Source organism: Diplotaxodon limnothrissa, linkage group LG3 (genome assembly GCF_057381915.1).
Source record: "Diplotaxodon limnothrissa isolate DT_005_m linkage group LG3, D_limnothrissa_male_GT1.1, whole genome shotgun sequence".
Lineage (NCBI taxonomy): Eukaryota > Metazoa > Chordata > Actinopteri > Cichliformes > Cichlidae > Diplotaxodon > Diplotaxodon limnothrissa.
In genome coordinates, this window is record NC_140598.1 from 48,358,455 (window position 1) to 48,379,599 (window position 21,145).

Here is a 21,145-nt window from a genome sequence, read left to right on the forward strand (position 1 = left end):
AAGCTATTGTAAGTGTGTGTGAGTGTGTGTGGCTGGTGCAGACCATATGTTTCCCCTTTTTTTTGAAACCACCTGCCTTATTTTGTGCTTACAAGCTACCTCTAACATGTCCAGGCCTCTGGGGTCGGCCTCCTCAAGCTGTTCTTTAGCAGTTTTGGCAGTTTGGTGGTGCGTGTTGTCCTTGTGGGGGGGCTAGCTTAAGCGGCTGCTTAAACAATGTTTAAGTTGGTGGTGAGTGTCAAAGTAACAGCAAAATGAGGTTTCCCTGCTGAACGCTGCATTGTAATGAGATGATCAATATTAATTTTACTTGTCAGAGGTTTTAGTGCTGTGACTGAACACATGTGTTCTCTTCAAACAACACATGTATGAATGCAAAGCTGACAGCTTCTAATGATTACGCTGCTAGTGTGTCTGCATTTGTCTATATGCGTATGGCTCCTGGATCTTTTCCTGCTGGGTTCATGTGACAGCCGGGGCGAGAGGCTAAGAGGCGTTAGCTTGGTGAGAAGGATTACCTATATCTGTTAGGCCTCCTTTTCCTTCCCTTGGGCAGTGTCACGTAGGGTTGCCAACCGTCCCTTAAAATACGGAATCGTCCCGTATTTAGAAACAAAAGTACACGTCCCGTATTGAGCTAATAAGGGACGCACTTTGTCCCGTAATACAGTGAGAATCAAAAGTAGTCTATAACTTTTAATGGAATTAACGCTTTGTTTGAAAACATAATTCCCAGCCCCTCTCCTGCTTTGTGACCAATGAGCTGACAGCACACTTATGACAATTCGAGTATGACAATTCAGATTACCGCTCATCTCATTGGTCGAGGAAAGGTCGCTTACGGAGAAAATACCGGAAGACAACAGATGACCACAACAAGAAGCATGGCCAACAGGGAAATAAACGCCGACACTGCGGTGCAAGTCTCGGACGACAGTAAACCTAAAGCTGGGCAAACACTGTGCGATTTTTTCAGTCACGTTATTCAGCTCCTGCTCAAACTGCACGATTGACTCGCAGGGGTTAGAAGTTGGTAGGTCACGATGCAGGTCTCACACTATACCGCCCGATGCTCTGATGCGACCTGAGTGCTCACACTGTGCCTCCATAACATGAAGGTTATAACAGAAAATCTGTCGCTCGCTCTCTCTCTCTGTCTTTCACTCACACAGACACACCACCACCATCAACTTTGCTAAATTGCTAATGAAAAACATTGATCAGGCAGCTGTGATTGGGCAGCAGTGTAAATCCAACTATTTTCACGGTTGTTGTGGTCGTGATAATTTTGTGATGCCACATCGAAAAGGCTCGGATGAGCTTTCCAAAGTTCTACAAGTTGTGCCTCCATCGCTTGTGTCCAGATCACACGCTGCACAGCTGTGCTGCTCCATCTTTTACACCAACGTTTACGTGTTTGCGCGCGAGCAGTGTGAGCGGCTGTGGTGAGACCCTCACGAGCGATTGATGATCGGGAGCTGGTCGTGAGGTGTTAATCACTTCTCGTTACCCCACGTATACTACACGATGCACGATGAAGGCCAAAATCGGTCAAAAATCGGCTCAAAATGGGCCTAAAACCGCACAGTGTGAGCCCAGCATTAGAGCAGCAATGTTTGTTCCCCTCAGAGAAAGGGAAGAATGGGAAAAGGAAAACACCTGGCTGGAAAAAGTTAATATGGGCATGTGCAATGAATATCAGCGCTATGTGGCCAGAAGTGTGATAATATAATTTATTTTGTGTAATAAACAACTGCAAGGATACATGAGTACAACAAATAGATGACTAATACATAAAAGTAATACATAGGTGAATAATGATGATGAGTTATGATGCGTAATCATGGGAACAAGCGGGTTTACAAACAGGAGCAGCTGATTAGCATTAGAAAAGCTGAAATAATATTTCAACTGAAGCCGATTGTACTAAATGCACTAAATGTGCACTGTTACAAGAATGTTTTTCTTTCTATTGTTTTCTATTATTTTAAGTTAAGCAGGACAGAGTTCTTTTAAAGAAAGATTTACTTATATTCTCAAAAGTTAAGCATGACAGGCTTCTGTTTAAGAAGGAGACCTGTTTTATTGTGTTAATGTTGTCATTTTGAGCTAAAAATAAATGGCTAAATGATCATTTGTTTCACATGTGTTCATATCACAAAGAATACACATCTACTTAAATCAAATTCAAGTCAAAGGGTTAAAAAAATAATTTCACACACAAAAAAAGAGCTAGAAAATTCACCACACTGGGAAGGGTGAAGACAACTGGGTCGCCCGGCCCTGGCCACGAGGTGTCCCTTATTTATTTTTCAGGGAGTTGGCAACCCTAGTGTCACGTTTCATTACTTCTGTCCTCCAGCCTGGATAGTCTGGCTTTAGTGGGATGCATTTAAAATGCAGGCAGCCGGGGCGTCCAGGAACACCAGGTTTAGAGGTAGAGTGATATGTGTGCCTTTTGCCTGAGAGGCTTTCTTCAGTAAGTAGACAGGTAAACTTCTCCGAAAGCTGGCGCGGATGGCAGCTAAGCCGTCGCTTGTTTAAGTGAAACGGATGCATGCATCACAGAGATCGACATGCCCAGCGTGTGGTTACAATCTGTTGTTGGGATCGTTGATCAAAACAAGAGTGTTTTTGTGTTTGTGATTGAGACCTGAATCTTATTAACAGGCACCATTACAAGAATGAAAAGGAGAAGGGTGGAGGCAGATAGATAGATAGATAGATAGATAGAACTTGTACTATTCTAACAAGTCACCACCTTTATTATGAAAATGAAGCTGCTGCCATATCGATGATGATTTGGCCTGAACATTTCACATTTTGATTCATGACTCCATCAGACCTGTTCCACTGAATTTCATGTCAGTTCTTGTGTAATTTGCCAAATCTCAGCTTACCTGACATACTTTCCCTTCTGTAAGAATGGCTTTTTTACAGCCACCCTTCCACTGTGACCATTTCTGATGAGGCTTTAGTAAACAAGGGATAGATCAACTGAAGGACCAAATGTCTCTCTCACCTTGTGTCAGGATTGTTTCCTCTTTGTTAAGAGTATGACTCTCAGATACTGTGAATCTGTTGTAGATAGCCTGACTCTGCACATCATGCTGAGATATGCCAGGTTTTCAGCTAATAGCTCTTTGGGAATCACCTTGACTTTACATCTGTCAAACTATGTTACCTTTGCTTTTTTTCACAGATTCAACTAAAGAATTTGGAACAAGTGTTAGGTCGGTGGTCTAACAAACAGAAAATCATTTCACTAGCTGGGCCCACGTCCTCATTTTAGGTTTAACAGTGTTTGAGTAGGTAAATGCTTTGACATGAATTGAGCTGCGGTTTGGGGAAGGCCTCGAAGGGGAATGGCGATGGTTCCCGGGCCTGGCAGATCCCCACGTACTAAATAGAGGTGAAGAAGTTAAAGAATGGAGAACAAGGAAGCAGGGAGGGAGGGTGGGGCACGTAAACGAGAATGATCGGCTTGCAAAACTGGGGGAACCTACATAGATGACAACCGGAAGGAGCATGTTTGGAGGCATGTTTTAATGCTCCTGAAAGTCCGATACATAATCTCCAATTCTTTGAAAATGGACAGGTGCAAGGACTGAAGAACAGTCGATAGAGCTCCAGAAAGCTTCGAGAATTATTGCTAAGAAAATCTGCATCCTTAGAAGAAAAATATAAGGAAAAAAAAAAAAAGCACCACTGTAATAAATCTAAAACAAGCTGTCTTGCAGAAAATTAATGGAAAAAATTCTGACCAGTCAGAGACATCCAAGTAGTTTTTGAAGTGAAAGATATCATGGTCCCTGATAAACGTGACAGTTTGCTCCTTTTTCTGTTATGTGGTTATGTGAACGATCATGCTGCCTTTTTTTTTTTAGAGATGTTTGACTCTGTGCTGGAGAAAGAAATTTCAAGCAACAAAACATTAAATGATCAATCATTAAGTATAGATGTCTCCAGCAGCTCTAATGTAACCATTTCTGTTATGTTGTTTTATAAAATTATGTGTTTTTGGTCAGGTTGGAATTAAGAAGAAATCTTTTTTTTTATGGTTGTTTGGCATTAGAGGTTAACAAATAATCACAAGTATTGTTTACAACACATAAAATATAATTCTTATAGCAGCATTCAGCTTGCATGGCTGTTTTTGCTTCACTTCACTGGAATAGCTTAATGTGAAAATGATGAATTACAGTCACAAAGTTACATTTTTACTTTTTTGGGGGGTAGAAATGTGCAGTTCTTGTGAAACAAAATCCATATTTCATATTTTCACACATTGTCAGATGCCTTGAGTCACAAGCTGAGCATATGCAGAGATCTTTTAAACCATTTCTCTAAACCAATTGTCCTAATCACTTGTAAATCCTTCCAGTCAAGTGGCTCATGAGAAGAAATCGATGACATTAAGCTGAGTAACCATAAACATCCTTTGTGGTCGTTTTCTCTCCACACTCTTGTTAAACATGCTACAGTGAACAAACGCCCTCTTCATCCCCCCACATTTCATTCTGTGAATTCCTTTCATCAGTGTGGGTCACTGACTCCGTCTTTCTGCTCTTGCTCCTCCGCTGACCCGTGCTGCTTGTCCTGCATGTCTACAAGATATGTTTGTTGACCCATTGCTCTTGTTGCCCTCCCTCCCCCCCTTCCCCATCGAGGAACCCCCTGCCGCCTGCTCATCTCGCCCTCCAGCTGGTTCCCTCCACTGTCCAGAAGCCGCCGAGCTCTCCTGGCATGAGTAGGATGGCTAATCTAGATAGCGGGAGGCCTCCCTCCTGCAAGCATACACAAGAGAAGGAAACCCTAATTGCTTATGTCATAAAGCTCTCTGACCCAGATAAGCCTTCACTCCCCAAAGCTGCTGAGATAAACCCCACTTTACCTCACCAAACCTGCCTCTCCTGATCCACCATCCCCCTCCTAACCTTTCCGCGCCTTCTGCTACGTTATTAACACCCTGAGCAGGGGGAGAAGAAATGTACATCATGGGTTTTAAAGTTTAAAAAAGATGACTAAGCATATACCAATTATATATAGTATGTATGAAAAATAAATGAATAACTTAAATGCATGAGTACTCTAACTCAAAGATTTTTGCTACATTGGTAAGGCCTTGCTGTTGTACATGAGTAATAGGGAAGTCGCGATGAAGTGAGTGGAAGGCAAAAACAAAGCCTTACTTAATAAAGCTGGTGATGACCAAGTGTGCGTCCAATGAAAGCTGATCTAAAGTCATAGCATGGCGTTGCGTGCCACTTGCCCTCGTGTGCCTGGACCCAATAATGAAGGCTTAGCCACAAAATGCCACGGCCCCTCGCACAGTTGCCGAGTGCTGAATGTCACACGTGCTCCACTTTATCAACCAACAGATGGCCAGTTAAACCATCAACGCTCGAGCGAGGTTGAAGCTGAGCACAATGATACTGACGTGTTTTATTTTCTTCATCACCTTTCTTTTTATTTATTTATCAGGATATAATGAAGGCTCTCCTGGGATCCTCACTGGCCATGGGCGTCATTGCAGAGGGAATTCAGTCCATATGAAGCAGAAGTCATACAGAGAACTCATTAAACTCCAGTGTAACAGAGATCTTAATTACTAACTAGGAACTTTTAATTGGATTCTGTCCCAGCTCACCTTGTAATTACCTGTCACATGCTGTTGGTGCTTTAAAGCCTCCCCATCTTAAACCCCGTTACACCACAGGTTAGAGTCAACTAGGTCAAGTGTTTTGGAGAATGATACTCCCCTGATAACTCGCAGTTTTCTCACTTTGAGCGACACATATAAAGGTTTTACATAACGTCACGCACGCTCTGTGTTCAGACGGGCGAAGCCTGCTGTGTTTGAAACGCTTTACTTGGACATGAAGTGTTGCAGTTGTTTTCAAATGATGTTTCTGGAAACTCTGTTGACATTAGATGTCATTGCAAATCCCTCTGGTGAAGTTAATTGATTGGATTTGAGCAATTCCAAGTGTTCAAAGAACCTTCGCATGACTGAGGATGTTTGTTTTCTTACTTACAATTTGTTTTCAAATTACTTTTCATTGGAAACGTGTACACAAACAATACAAGAAAAAAATGTAATAATATTTAATTACTATTTATAAAAAATGGTGGTATAAAAACACATACAGTGAAGTTATTTATTTTACAGTTTTGTAGGGTGAGTGAATGCATTTTTAAAAATTCAGCCCAAGGGAGTCTTTACTCGTCTTATAACAGAATAATTTGGACCCATTTTTTATGCCAAATAAGCATTTCAGTTTAATAAAATAAAAGACAAATACATTTCCTCATCCTCCCACTTTACTTATGCATAAATGATAATATATATACATGTTTAATTTTGAAGTATTTTATACATTATTTCATATCAGTGACCTTCCCTGATTTGTAAAGCGACTCATTAAAGGAGCATTTCCTGAATTCTTTCATTTAAAAAAAAAAAAAAAGAGTCTAATATCCAGTCATTATTGCGATTGTTGTCTAATCTTTCAGTGCGTGATAAAGTTTGACTGAATGCTTTACAATATTTAAAAAATTGTCAGGGTCTCGGGGGGTGGTGGGGGGGCTAAGACAGGGGTTAGAGGCGAGAGGCAGGGCACTCTGTGGACAGGTGCCAGTCTGTCACAGGGCTCACTACATCTCAGTTACATCTAAATAATTATTATTTTTGTCCAGTAAAGCTGAATTTTAAGCATGTTCACAATGTGGATGCTGTTACATTTCCTTTGATTTAATGAAGTCCAGTCTGAACCTACTGTAGGTTCAATAGAAAAAATGTGATATTTTAAGTGATATCAGTCTTACCCGTAAGTCTCAATAAATTAGAGCCATTAGCACAGATCCTTTCCCAATTTTTCCCAAATACCTCTTGGAGATGTTATATTTGTATTTCTCCCCTTTATCAATCAACAACCTTCAATATTTATAAGCCTCTCGACTTTTGTTGTGCCCACTCCGGGTCGGGGATGAGTTCCTGCCCCAAGTGGAGGAGTTCAAGTATCTCGGGGTCTTGTTCGTGAGTGATGGGAGAAGGGAGCCGGAGATCGACAGACGGATTGGGGCTGCAGCTGCAGTAATGCGGATGCTGCACCGGTCCGTCGTGGTGAAGAGGGAGCTGAGTGTAAAAGCGAAGCTCTCAATTTACCGGTCGATCTACGTCCCTACCCTCACCTATGGCCACGAGCTGTGGGTAGTGACCGAAAGAACGAGATCGCGGATACAAGCGGCAGAAATGAGCTTCCTCCGAAGGGTGGCTGGCCTCTCCCTTAGAGATAGGGTGAGAAGGTCGGCCATCCGGGAGGGGCTCAGAGTAGAGCAGCTGCTGCTCCACATCGAAAGGAGCCAGCTGAGGTGGTTCGGGCATCTGACAAGGATGCCCCCTGGGCACCTCCTGGGTGAGGTGTTCCAGGCATGTCCCACCGGGAGGAGGCCCCGGGGCAGACCCAGGACACGCTGGAGAGATTATATCTCTCGGCTGGCCTGGGAACGCCTTGGTATTCCCCCGGATAAGCTGGAGGAGGTGGCTGGGGAGAGGGAGGTCTAGGCCTCTTTGCTTAGGCTGCTGCCCCCGCGACCCGGCCCCGGATAAAGCGGATGAAGATGGATGGATGGATGGATGGATGGATGGATGGACTTTTGTTGAATTGAAAACTGACTGAATGGCCAAAGGATTTCTGAAGTTTCTACGTGTAGTATGTTTGCTAATGTTGGTAAATAGACTGCACAGGATTAAGGGCAATATATGAAATGAAGAAATTACAATATTAAGTGTTTTGCACACTTCCATTACACTGTCTTGTCTTGTTTTTTTGCACATTGCATTTTACATAGTCCTGTGTTTGTCTGTCATATGTAGCACCAGGAATGTTGTCTCGTTTCACTCTGTACTGAACCACTGTACATGTTTGAAATGACAATAACAGTCACTTGACATCTTCATGCAGCGCATTAAGTGCTTTCTAACAAACAGACACAGATGCACTGGAGGCAGCTCGGGGTTCAGTATCTTTCCTAAGCCATGTGGGCTGGATGATCCAGGGATCAAGCCACTGACCTTCTGACTAGAAGACGACCTGGTCTACCACCTGAGCCACAGCTGGCTCATTCTTTCATTTGCATACTCTGAGTTTGTGATATAATCAGGTGTGATTTCACTAACTTACTCTATTCTTGAGTTAGAGTCAATCACAGTCACGGGTCAAATGTAAATAATCCAGGTTTATTAGAAATTTCAACAATACAAATCAGGCATCATAGAGAAAAAATAAATAAATAAAAAAAACCCAATAAATTTCCAAATAAAGAAGAAACACTGCACCAGGAAAAAGCACTGCACCACATAATCACATAAGGTAACGTGTTCAAACTGAATCTGCTCCAAAAACACTAAATAAATTATTTCATAGTGGTTTAAAAAAAAAATCACAATGTTCCATTTAAATTTGGTGCTACAGGTTATTCTTTGTGGCTCGAGGTCATAAAAAACTATTCCTGTTAACAAGAGTTTTTACAATAAATATATCACAAACATGACGAGTGAGGAAGAAAAAACACGTCAGTCCGTCTCGAATCGAGAATTACATTTAAATTAAACACTTAAACATGTGAGTCAAACATATCTGAAGTGTATATGCATTCACTACAAACAAAGAAGAAGAGTGGTAGTCGAGGTTAATACTGTCTGTATGTACCGTAGTTACAGAATAAAGCCTAAGATCAAACATTTGCTGTCTTTTACTCCAATAGTAGCAAGAGAAGCAATCCTTTAACACCACAGGCTGCTCCTGTTTGTGGTTCACACTTTGATTATGCTTTATATGTGTGCTACATTAGTGCCTGTAGCTGCCTGCTCCCAACACACACTCCAGCTGAAGAGGTAAAAACAACAACAAAAATCTCTTGATAAATGTAGAGAGCTGCCAGTGTCAGATCCCCAGTGTTATAAATACAGCAGTTCTCCACAGTGTATGCAAAAATCTAGTGTTGTGCATAATCTCTGTACACAGGCTCCCACAGCTTTGTTCTCATGAGATGAACCCTTTCAGCCTGATAAGCACTCGCAGCCAAATGTGCTAACGGCCGTGCTGCGGAGCTGCTTCGCGTCCTGAGCACCAAACAGCGCCGCTGATGTGCGAGCGCTCTGCTGTTTTTACCACAGGCTGAAAACAAACCACAACCGGGACGCTCGAGCGACTGTTGCCACCTTGTGGTCAGAGCGCACTATAAGACAGGCTTTACTCCCATGATTGCAGGTCTGCAGAGCAACAATCAGACTACTTCATCATTTTTTTTCTTGAATAGCTGACATAAATGTCTGAAACCAGGCCAAACAAGTGAAGTTAAATAGTGTGAGGAGGGGTTTTTTAGCCACAGAAATCTGTGTCAAATCAAAAGATGCAGATCCATCTGCTGTGACGACCTTGTCAGAATAAAGGAGCAGCTTTATCTTTAAACTAGTGTTTTTGCCCTTGGAGGAAATATAATAATCAGACCCTTCAAGTCCCCAAAAGGAAGAAATGTAGCATTTTTAGCTTCTCTTCCAGTCAGAGGGCTGCTAGTGTTTGTATATATGTAGATGGAGAACTTGTTTCTGTACAGAAAGCCTGATTAAAGCATCTTCAGCATCGCTCTACAAAACAACGCCGCTGCCTTCCTGCTGATGTCTCCTTGTAGACCAGTAGACCTTTGTGATGCTCCACCACCTTCCTAAAAATGAAGCTGCTCCGTCAGTCTGCAGGAGAATAAGCTGGTCAGGAGCTCCACATTAAGCAGCAGGTCCTTACTGTTGGTCCCTGATGTATCAACAAATTCATTTTTCTGCCAGCTGCTGTCAAACACCACCATGCATGTTAACTTTAAACACAATGTCTGAAATGTAAGAGGTTAAACTTCATGTTACTCGCAGTGAAATCTAGGACTCTGCTCCATTTTTCAATCTGGACGAGTGTAAAATGATTTCCAAATATAGGATGCATGGATCCTTATGTGCTTTAAAATGACCCTAAATGCTTTCTGGATGTGCATTTGAGTGAAATCGCAGTGAACTCCAGATTTTCTGCCCTGTTTCTCACTCTTGAATGATCATTTCTTTTTCTCCCATCCAAGCGAACACTCAGAAATCCCCAGGCAGCATTTCCCTGATGCTCATTTTCACAAAATTTGAAATAAACGCCTACTGTGCCACCATCACAAAAAAAAAAAGAAAAATCAGAGAGAAACTAGGAAATTGATGTGCTGACTATGAAAGTTGGGCAGAAAGGGTTTTACAGGAAGCTAAATCTGGATACAAGAAGAAAGCGTCCGTCGTTTCAGCTCGACAGCGACTTCATCGGCGGCCGATGACCTCGTCTTTTTTTCAGCAGCGCCGGGCGGAGGACGGATATTTGGTCTTCAGGCCCTCTTTGAAGTTGCGAAACAGAACCCGGTTGCGTTTGTTCTCCTCGTCTTTCCTAGCGTGGAACTCCCCCTGGATCTTGAAGCCGCGGTGCACCACAAAGGCAGTGCTCAGCACGGAGAACCTGTATCCGGCCACGTGGAGCTCACAGGCCTGGAGGGAGATTAAACAACAGCATGAGAAGACAGACGTGGAGGTGGGAAGTGATGAGAGCGAACGGGGGGAGGTGAGAGAAGATAATGACACAGGAGACGGTTTTGGTATCGAGGGCAGAAGGCGTGAGAACAAAGGTGAGCGAGCGGACATGAGGAAGGAGAGATGAAATGTCTTCTTCAGGTACGAGGTGTCAGGGAGAGGCTGCGTGGAGCGATGAAACCGACAAAGGTGTGGAGACATTTCCACAGGGGAAAGGAGAAGCTTAGAAAAAGAAGGCCATGAGGTTTAGAAGAGACTACAACCAAAAACGATTTGTGTCGAGCAGATTAATTTAATTTAAAGGAGCCTTCACACCTTTAATATAGTACTTTCCTAAAGTTGAGGAACCTGTGAGAGGTCAAAGCTGATGCACCAGAGGCAGACGTCCTGTGACTTCTCGTCCTCAGTACAGGTGTGTCCACAATCATGTGTTTTAGTGTTAAAATGTGTACCTCTTACTGCATTTACATCCTCATCTGAAGTTTTAGGAAGCTTAAAACTCCATAAAAAAAGCTGCTGACCCAGTTTTAGTCTGAAAAGTCCAGGATTATAAAAAAAAAAGAGATATTTTATGGGATTTCATCCCGCTCTGGGTCACGTCCTCTCCCACTACTGTGACTCATTAAACTTCATTTGTGATGACTCCTAATCTCTTGTCCATCTCCATGACCTCTTTACTCTTTTGTGTTACTTTTAGTAACTTCCATTCATTTTCCAAACTGTTTATAGTGTTTATGTTAAATGATCTGCTATAATGATAAAGTTCAGCCAATTTGAAGGCAGGAAGTAGAAGCAACTTAAATAATAAGCGTGTGAGATAACAGACTTGTCAATAGCACAGCTCTATCACTAAGATATGGGAGAGTATTTAAATTAAAATAATGTTTAAAAGACAGTTTTTATGCTTTCAGCTGCAGCCACGGTGGCGCTTAACAGAAGTTTAAAACAAAGACATTAGATACTGTTGGTCTGGGGGATCTCCAGCAATGGCGATGCTATTATTAGAATTGATTATCAGTAGGGGGTAATCTCTAAACTTGAACTTAGAGATGCAGGTTAATTGGCTTGAATCACCAATTAACCTGCATGTATCTGCAGGAGGGAGTCGGAGCAATAGTGATATTTATTGATAGTGTAAAGTTTCTTTAAAGGCAGAAAAATGACTGGTAGCATATATTTGTGCACTTGCTTTTGAATTTAGTCTACAATTTAATTTAAGCAATTCATCTACAGAGTTTTGGACCTGGAAAAAACCCTGAATCTTTTAGTGCAAACAGAAATAATAAAGAAACTCCTTGATGATAGAAAAAGTGAAGAAAAAGCCTCCATGTGAGTAAAGAGTGAATAAACTGCAGACTTCTGTCAAACTGTGTTTGCAGATCGTATAGAGTAGTAGTGCACCAAGTACTTCTTCCTAAAATGAAAATATACACGACTTACAGTCAAATTAAGAGATTTAAATGCAGAGGTCGGCAAAGTTGTCGACCACTTTCCAGTTTTTTAAAAATACAGCAAAGTATAAATACTGCTGACTTTGGTTTACTGGGACCTGGGCTTTTAATTTTAGAAGGCTGATCGTTCCAGCCACCAAACACCTGGAACAAGCTGCTGCTTTACTCCTTTAGTCTAAGAGCGATACTGATGCTGACAGTGTGTGGTAGCTCTCTCCTGTATGTTCAGTGATTGTTGTGGTTTTGTATTCAAACACCTCATGGGCTTCAGCTAACAGGCAGATCTTCTTGAAATCATGACCACCTTTCTCATACCAACCTGGCTGATACGATTGAAGCCATACTGCTTGAAGTTCTCATCGTAGAGAGGCACAGAGCGGTGCCCGATATAAAAGGGCTCCCAGGGGTCCACCCAGGTGAGCGTGTAGGCAACTTCCAGGGTTCCCGTCTCTCTGACGTGGCCGTTTACCCACTGTGAGTAGTTGGTGGGGGCCTGACAACGAGGACACAGCTCTTCGTAAAAGGGCCGGACTTCACCGACCTGGTAGAGCTGAACCAGCTCTGCCTTGGTGGCTGGCATCTTCCTAGCGTGGCGGATCTCGAAAGCTGGTAGGACGAAGACCTCGTCACTCGCTGGCTCACGCTTGGCGATCATGGCCATGAACTGCTCATGCAGGTCGGCGCTTGGCAGCATGTCCATGTCAATGACCAAGATGTAGGAGGACTCCGTGCCCCCTCTGGCGATGTTACGAAGAAGGTTGTTGGGGTAGGAGATGTTTCCGCTCATAGCATAGTTCTTGTACTTCTCCCCGTGAGTCTCCAGTCTGGAGAACACTGAGGCACAGTCCTCAAGACCTGCAAAATGCTCACGGTCCTGCTCCGGGAAGCTGGCCATCTCTCCAGAGAGGCAAACCAAGTGGAAGTCCACCAGGGCTTGGATGTGAGGGCAGAAGAAGCTGAGAGCGTACACCAGAGCTGTGGCAAACTTCACATCTTGGCCGTGAGCGAATATGGCCACAGAGATGGGGTTCTGCCACCTCTCCAGCAAGGACTCCAGGTAGTGCAGGTTGTTGATAGTGGTGTGTGTAGCTAGAGCCAGGATGTTGGAGCTGGGGTCAGATCCCGGCTTCTCATTCGTGGTGAAGTCACTTTTGATCAAGTTCTTGTACACTCGGTACTGCCCGCTGTTGTCAAAGATCCCGCCGGTGGACAGTGAGTACCTCAGGCGCTCCTTCCGCGAGTTTTTCTCCGGGTGGGCATTTTTCTTGGCCCCGGAGCCTCCGAAGAGCTCCGAGTATCGGTACCGCTGCTGCTTTCCGTGAAACTTGGACAGGAAGGAAAGATAGATGAGCTGCAGCAGCGCCACTATCAGCAGGGCGCTCAGCACTACTTTGAAGGCGGAACATTTCTTGGAGAGATGCATCCCAGACAGGCTGCAGGACACAAAGAGGTCCGAAAACCACAGCTGGATGCCTCTTACTGCTCTATTTCTGTCCCAGCTAGCGTCACCGACACTGGCGCCTCGGTGCTAACTGCAGCCTCCTCGGCTGGAAATGTAACGAATACTCGATCGCATGTTTTCCCGGTTAGTGGCAGCGCTGACCTAGATTTCCACACGACTCACAAAAGAACAAATATAGCGATCATCCAGTTTCTGTGATCTCCATCAAAGCACAGCACAGTTGTCAGCAGTCTGCTGCTGCTGCGACAGCGGCGCACACCGATGTGTTATAACCGTAATGACGGAAGTAAAGGCGCCGCTGAATTTACTCCTGGAGAAGTGTTTGCGCTTGTTTTTAATTTGTCCTAAAGGCCAATGTGTGAACCCGTGGATGTTCTAAATACGGTGCCACGTTACGTGAGAACGAAGTCTTTAGAAATAAGCCACATAAATATGGACACTATTCTTATAGGTTCCCGTTGAATACAATTTGCTGTTGCGGTAGAGACATTCAGACGAGGTGGCCGAGTGGTTAAGGCGATGGACTGCTAATCCATTGTGCTCTGCACGCGTGGGTTCGAATCCCATCCTCGTCGGTAGCTTTTCACTTTTTCCCACTTAATCCTGAATCACGTGTTTTGTCAGTTACGTAACGCCATATGTTTAAAAATAATCTCAGTTGCTCAGTATCACTTGTTCACATTAGTCCAAACGGACCATGAGGTTTAAATTACAAATGAAGGAGCTTCAATCAATCTGCCTCATTCCCATATAAAACCCAGAATCAATACTATAAAGTGTAGCTATATATATAGAGAGAGAGATAAATATAGATACGTGCAGATATGGCAGTGCACACAGACGCCCAGAGAAAATATCATCTCGCATTTTTTATTGTTTTTGTTAGCTTTTCTTTTCCCCTGTCTCAGTTTACTTTAGTTTCCAGAGTTAATCTGATATTTTAAGGTTTATTTTGTTTGCCTAAGAGTTTTTGGTGTGGTTCATTCTAGTTATCATTCTATAGTTATTTTTGTTGCTGTTGGTTTTGTTTTTGGTGGTTATTTGTCATAGGTAAGATAATAAGTTCGCAAGCACACGGCTCTCTACCACATACTCGTCTCAACTAAACATAAGCTCCAGTGTCTTTTTATGTTTGACAAAACTAAACTTACAAAAATTACAACTAAAGACATTTTTTATTTTTTGGTTTAGTTTTGTAAACAATCAACATCCTTTCCATTTTTCTTTAAAGTGTGGTGTTTCAGTTAAAGTCCTTTCAGTTCCCCACACTAAGTTTGTTATTTATAATTGCCTTGCAGACAAATTAGGAGCAATCCAAAACTTGGACACCAAAATGTACCTTAAAGGTATTATATCTTACGTTAACTGACGTGTATTTTCCTGTTGATACATCTTAGGCATTTTCTGTACTTGAGTAAACAAAGTTATCTTCCTTTCACTGTGTCCAAAACCTTTGGTGAGTGGCAAACTTTTCACTCTCCCAGAAAACCCCCAGAGGTCTTTTTATAAAAACTCCATACAAAAGACTTTCCCCATCTTGAAATCAGTCTTAGATCACCATGCTGAAGGATGTCTCAATTTCTGAACGTCATGACTTGATAGAGCTATAATAAACGATAGAGGTTTATCCTTTGAAAGCAGGTGCTGCACATACAGGCAAATATACAAACCATGCTATGAGAGGGACTCTTTAAACTAGTCCTTTTTCCTTCACCATTCGTGTGTGAGAACAATTTATGATGCACTTCTGTTGAACCTCGTCTCTTGTTTAAAACTCTTGTTGGCTCCACTCCTAATGGAAGTGATGAGATGAACTGAGAGCAACAAGAAAACACAACTGTGACATTTTTTATTCATCATCATTAACAAAAACAAAGGCCTTACAACACATTAACCGTGTGGACAGTGCTCATGGGGTCCTAGGAGGCATTTCCTCAGTTATGGTGGGTTTTTATTATTAAGGTGTGACAGTTACACTTCCAGGTTCATCACCCCTGAACACAAACTGACCTCATTCAGAGCTAATACTCTACATGAAGTCAAATTTTTGCACATCTTTCAAAACGATCTCTTTGTTACATATTTTACTGGATGTTTAGGCGTCCCATTTGTTCTTAGTTTTCAAAATTAATCTTTAATTAGTTGTATCTTGTGTGAAAAAAAAAAACACTTTCTATAATCTTAAGACAGCAAAATCATGTTTTTAGCTGCTCCTGTGTGAGTGCGGGTAAATATTCAGGGGGTTGAATTCAGTCAGTGAACTGATGTCACAGTATTTCAGCATTAAAAAAGGCAAACATAAGACAGCTTTAACTTTCACACTGAACATAAGGAAGCTGAATACACCTGCTGCAAATTAACAAGTGCGTTAGATTAAGCAGAGATTTCAGTAAACTTCAAATCCAGAGTTATCCTGCAAAGAGTTTGTTTTCCACCTAAACTGTGTGACTCCATCTACGTGTTCAGCACTGCAGAAATCAAAGGGCCCTGCTGTCACTGTCCATGCTCACTACCTATGAAACTAAAACACCGGCTCCGCTTTTGGATCCGCCTCCTTCGCTGTCCCTGGAGGGAGCGGCTGACTGGCCCTTTTCCTCTCCTTCGCCCTCTCCCACCAAACGTATGTTGTAGCGTTCCCTGTACTCTGTGAGCTCCCGCCCCTTCGTCTGCATCTGTGAGTTGATGGACTCGATTATTTTGGAGATCTGTGAGGACAGAAGGAGGAAGAAAATTAAATTTTGAGTTAAATAAGTGTCTGAGTACAATATATGACGCTATGAAACGCCAGAGCACTCGGTGTTTAAAGAAAAATTGTAAAATGCTCTCATTTCCTCTTCCATCACCTGTTCTTTGTTGTTTTCCAAGGCAGGTAGAACTTCTTTTACTGTCCTCTCCACCAACACTCCTCCTATTAGACGAAAGCATTTCCTCGATGGATCCACCTCCTTCAATGTGTCTACTACTAAGCTGAATAGAAAAACAGAAATGTTAAAAAGAAAACTTATTCAACTCAAAAGGTAACACAGGAATGCCTCAGCTAGTAGCTGACATTGTTATTCCCCAGACTGTGAAATATTTGCAGCTAAGAACATGCATTCAGTGTTACATTCACATGCACCACCTGGTCTGCCCTAGAGCTTATTACGTATTTAGATGCTTTTAATGTCAGGCCATGAGTCGCAATTAACATCCACAAGTCCACTAGGATCATAAATTTCATCATCAGACAGTGAGTGTGAGGGTCCATGTGTCTACGAGGACTTATCCACGGAGACTTTATTTCACCATGCACTGACCACACATGCACTCTGGGAGGTGAACTTAAAAGAAGTATAACAGGAATAACGACTCAGCCATCAGGTCTTCCACCAAGTATATTAATACCCATACAAGTATATCTGACACCTCATTTAAGCATTTATTTATTTTTATATTTAACCATTTTAAGATCAGTTACTTAAACTCAGTTACCAAAGTAACTGCTGCAAACCAGCCACCTGTTCTGGTTGTGCCAATGAACTGTTGGCAATCAGTACTGTTTGCAAACATGCAAACGTTTCCTAATAAACACTTGCTGTGTGTGTTCTCTATCATCTGTCTGCTTTTTCTGTGTTCACGTGTGTGCGCACACATTTGAGAAGGCACGCAGTAAAACCATAAAATAATTTAGCTGCTTCCCAGTGCGTGTTGCAAGCCATGGTCAGATGGATTAAACTCCACCATCTTGGACTTCTGCTCTGAGATCCTCGATGAGCTGGAGGGGCACTGGAGCTAGAACCTGAGCTAGAATTTGACGAGGACCTAGAGTCAAGGCATGACCCTTGATACCTAGATAACGTCTATCGCCACTAGGATTTCATTCTGCTGTCGTAGCATCGGAGTCGTCAAATAGCATAACTGAATTCTGTATATCAATAAATCATGTTCAGTTCTCTCTTTCTTGAACTGCTGCATGAAACTTCTTTGTAAATGTAAACTGTTTAGAGCGGATCAGAAGGTTTGTACCGACCTGTGCTCGTTGATGTCCATCTCCAACTCTGCAGCTTTAGAAGCCATACTGCGCTGTTCCTGACGCATCCTCTGAAATGTTGCCACCACCTGCCACACAAAACCACAGTGAGCACCATCATGGACCAGCAGAGACTGGACATGTAAGCATGTCTGATCCACACATAGTTAAGGTGTAAAAGTCTATGTAACCTCACTTAACAGAAATTCACACATTTTCAGTAATTTTTTGGCTATATCATAAAAATAATGGCATTTTAATTTTGAGTAACTTAAACACCTCCTGGTGATCAAAACCAGTGAGCCCTGTTTCTACCAGTGGGGGCTGTGTGGAAACTGTGAGGGATTGTTCACATTAACAATTAACCAGACTTCACTAAAAACACATAAGTTCTCTACAACAACACACACAGCCATCACTATTTTATGAGATGACTGAGGGATTTTAATATCCGCTCAGCATGAGTCTGTGATGGTCACTGCCGTACTCTATGCTGTTCTGTGCTGCGTTGGGACAACAGAGGGCAGCTGACACCAACAAACGCAAACTGATCCATGATGGACAGCCTGCAGGAGCACCACATGAAACCATTGCATTAATCACATTAATCGCTTTCCACATACTTTTGTTGAGAGCAGCTACACTGCAGGACTTTTACGGCAGACTCAGTTCATCGTTACAGGTACTTTATGAATATCTGAGTAATGTGGCTTCACGTTGATTGAGTCGGGCTGGGTGGTCTTCAGTTATAAAAATAGCATCTTCTATTCACACAGCCACACCACCTCGTTACACACACGCGCACATTTAAATACGTCTAACAGCAATAAACCGCGCTCTAGAAGCGCACACCTGACCCCAGCTCATTATATGAACGCATAAACCTTCATGTTTAACACCAGCTGCTTGTTAGAGAGCAGACCATGACGGCGATGGGAAGCTAACGTTAGCTTTAGCTATCCGGGACTCAAACTGGTGGCTGTAACTCAACCGCACACGGCCCAACGACAACAATATCAACGACTGCACCGGTGAAGCAGCCTGAGGTGGAGGGGAGGGTACCTGTTCAGCTGACGGGCCGGACTGTTTCCCACCGCTGCTGTTGCTGGATTTGCTACCCGTGCTGCTACTGTTGGCTGCCATCTTGGAAGGGTGTTGCTTGCAAGGGACCCAGGAAAGACGTACAGGGCTGGTTTACGCGATTGCCTGTATAGAAATGAATAGAATAAAATAAAGTGGGACTTTTCATTATGGTATTATTTTCTTTTAATCACTGTAGTATGTGAAATTTTGGACTGCCTCACATTACTAGGCCTTCAGTATTGACCAATTACTGTATGGACCTTAAATGACATTGTTACACAGCCTATGTTGTTTTTATTGTGGATTATACAATTTTTATTTTTACTTCTTATGGTGTTGCTGCAAGACGGCAATTTCCCTTGCGTGATCAATAAAGAATCTGTCTATTTACACTCTATAGCGAATTCATTCCTTTATGAAATCCCATTTGAAAGCCTTAACATTAGAGTTTTCCATATTATTTATGAGTGACTTATGCTGGGCATACACTGTGCGATTTTTGGCCCATTTTGAGCCGATTTTTGAGTCGACCGTTTTGGCGATCGGTCCGATTTTGGCCTTCATCGTGCGCCGTGCATCGTGTAGTATACGTGGGGTAACGAGAAGCGATTAACACCTCACGACCAGCTCCCGATCATCAATCGCTTGGTCGTGATCCTCGCGACCGTCGTGAGGCTGTCACCGCAGCTTTTCACACTGCGCACGCGCAAACACAAATGTCGGCGAAAAAGACGGAGCAGCACAGCAGTGCAGCGTGTGATGTGGACACAAGCGACGGAGGCACAACTTGTAGAACTATGGCAAGCTCATCAGGAGCCTTTTCGATGTGGCCTAACAAAATTATCACGACCACAACAACCGTGAAAATAGTTGGTTCTACATTGCTGCTCAATCACAGCTGATCAATGTTTTTCATTAGCAATTTAGCAAAGTTGATGGTGGTGGTGTGCGTGTCTGTGTGAGTGGAAGACAGAGAGGGAGAGCGAGCGACAGATTTTCTGTTATAACCTTAATTTTTATGGACGCACAGTTTGAGAACTCAGGTCGCATCAGAGCATCGGGCCGTATACAACAACAACAATCTTTATTTATAGAGCACATTTAAAAACCAACGGTATGCCAAAGTGCTTAACATAAAACAAGTTAACACAAGTATAAACAGAGTCATAAAAATAGAAGTGTAAAATTATGTTCACAGGAAAAGCCACCAATAAAAAATATAACTATAGCACATAACCATAGCACAATATAACTATGCCATCAAAACACAATGGCGACAAGACATACACAGCAGAAATAAAAGCATGATAGGAAAATTAATAGAATAAATAAATCTCTGCAAACAAGGCCAGCATTCAACCGGTAGAAAAAGCAAGATTAAACAAATACGTTTTAAGCCGTGATTTAAAAGATTGAATAGAGTCAGACGCCCGGATGCCAATCGGAAGGTTGTTCCACAACTCTGGTGCAGCCAGAGCAAACGCTCGATCACCTCTAGATTTCAGCCGAGATCTAGGCTGCACCAGCAGTAACTGCGAGGATGATCTTAAAGCCCTAGCAGGAACATATGAGCTTAAGAGTTCCTTAAGATAGCTCGGTGCTGTGTTATTAGTGATTTTAAAAGTAAACAACAGAATTTTAAATTGGATACGGTATTTCACAGGAGTAATGTGGGCAAACTTCCTAGTTTTGGTTAGAATGCGTGCAGCAGCATTTTGGACTGTCTGTAATCTGTGAAGGAGGGCAGAGTGGAGACCAAAATAGAGTGAATTGCAGTAATCCAGCCTCGAAGTTACAAAGGCATGGATGAGCTTTTCCAGGTCTTTTTTCGGGATATACTGCCTGGCCTTAGAGATAAGGCGGAGTTGGTAAAAACTGGATCTAACAACAGCAGACACTTGTTTATCAAGTTTAAATGAGCTGTCTAGTAGCACGCCCAGATTCCTAGCAGTGTCAGAAAAGGAACTAGTGAGAAAACCAAAAGCATCACGAAGTTTGGCACGGAGAACGTGTGAGACCCTGCATCGTGACCTATGAACTTCTAGCCTCTGCTAGTCAATCATACAGTTTGAGCAGGAGCTGAATCGCACGACTGAAAAAAAGAATCGCACAGTGTATGCCCAGTTTAAGACTATAAACTCAGCAGGAAAGTTTTTTACAGAGGCTTTTCCATAAACATTTATAGGACCTGAAGTGTTTTTGAAACTACAGCAATTAGCATCTGGTGGTCTTCAGACAGAATGCAGGTTTAAGACACTTTGGCTTCAGTGTACACTCAGTTATTCCCCTCGTTATTTTCTAAATATGTTCTAGGTTAGTAAATTTACTTGTGAACGACCCATTTCCCCATAAGAAAGTAAGCAGTCTTTGCTTTTCTGGAAGATGGCTGCCCACCACCTGCCAGCTGCAAAAGGTTGTGTGTGGCAAACCGCTGGTCACTAGCTACCTAGATTTCTTTTTTTAATTGAGCAATTGTAAAATACAAACTTTCAAAGAGGATAACACAGGTAATACAAATGAAAATTTGG

At 42.6% G+C, this 21,145-nt stretch overlaps 2 protein-coding genes and 1 non-coding gene across 3 annotated transcripts; 1 reads left to right on the forward strand and 2 right to left on the reverse strand.

Annotated features, from left to right (window-relative positions):
* Positions 1–10,378: 10,378 nt before the first annotated feature.
* b4gat1 (beta-1,4-glucuronyltransferase 1) lies at positions 10,379–13,597 on the reverse strand. Its single transcript, XM_085350756.1, has 2 exons — positions 12,383–13,597; positions 10,379–10,570 (listed from the first exon to the last, which is right to left on the reverse strand). The coding sequence occupies exons 1-2, from the start codon at positions 13,484–13,486 to the stop codon at positions 10,379–10,381; spliced, it is 1,296 nt and encodes a 431-aa protein (XP_085206882.1). The 5' UTR covers positions 13,487–13,597.
* A 421-nt stretch (positions 13,598–14,018) lies between these two features.
* On the forward strand, positions 14,019–14,100 carry trnas-gcu (transfer RNA serine (anticodon GCU)). The gene has a single exon. It is a non-coding gene; the product is annotated as a tRNA-Ser (tRNA).
* A 1,265-nt stretch (positions 14,101–15,365) lies between these two features.
* On the reverse strand, positions 15,366–18,689 carry pfdn2 (prefoldin subunit 2). The gene is made up of 4 exons (XM_085350755.1): positions 18,597–18,689; positions 17,535–17,623; positions 16,369–16,492; positions 15,366–16,230 (listed from the first exon to the last, which is right to left on the reverse strand). Exons 1-4 carry the CDS (start codon positions 18,675–18,677, stop codon positions 16,039–16,041), a joined length of 486 nt encoding a protein of 161 aa, XP_085206881.1. The 5' UTR covers positions 18,678–18,689; the 3' UTR covers positions 15,366–16,038.
* Between the last annotated feature and the right edge of the window lie 2,456 nt (positions 18,690–21,145).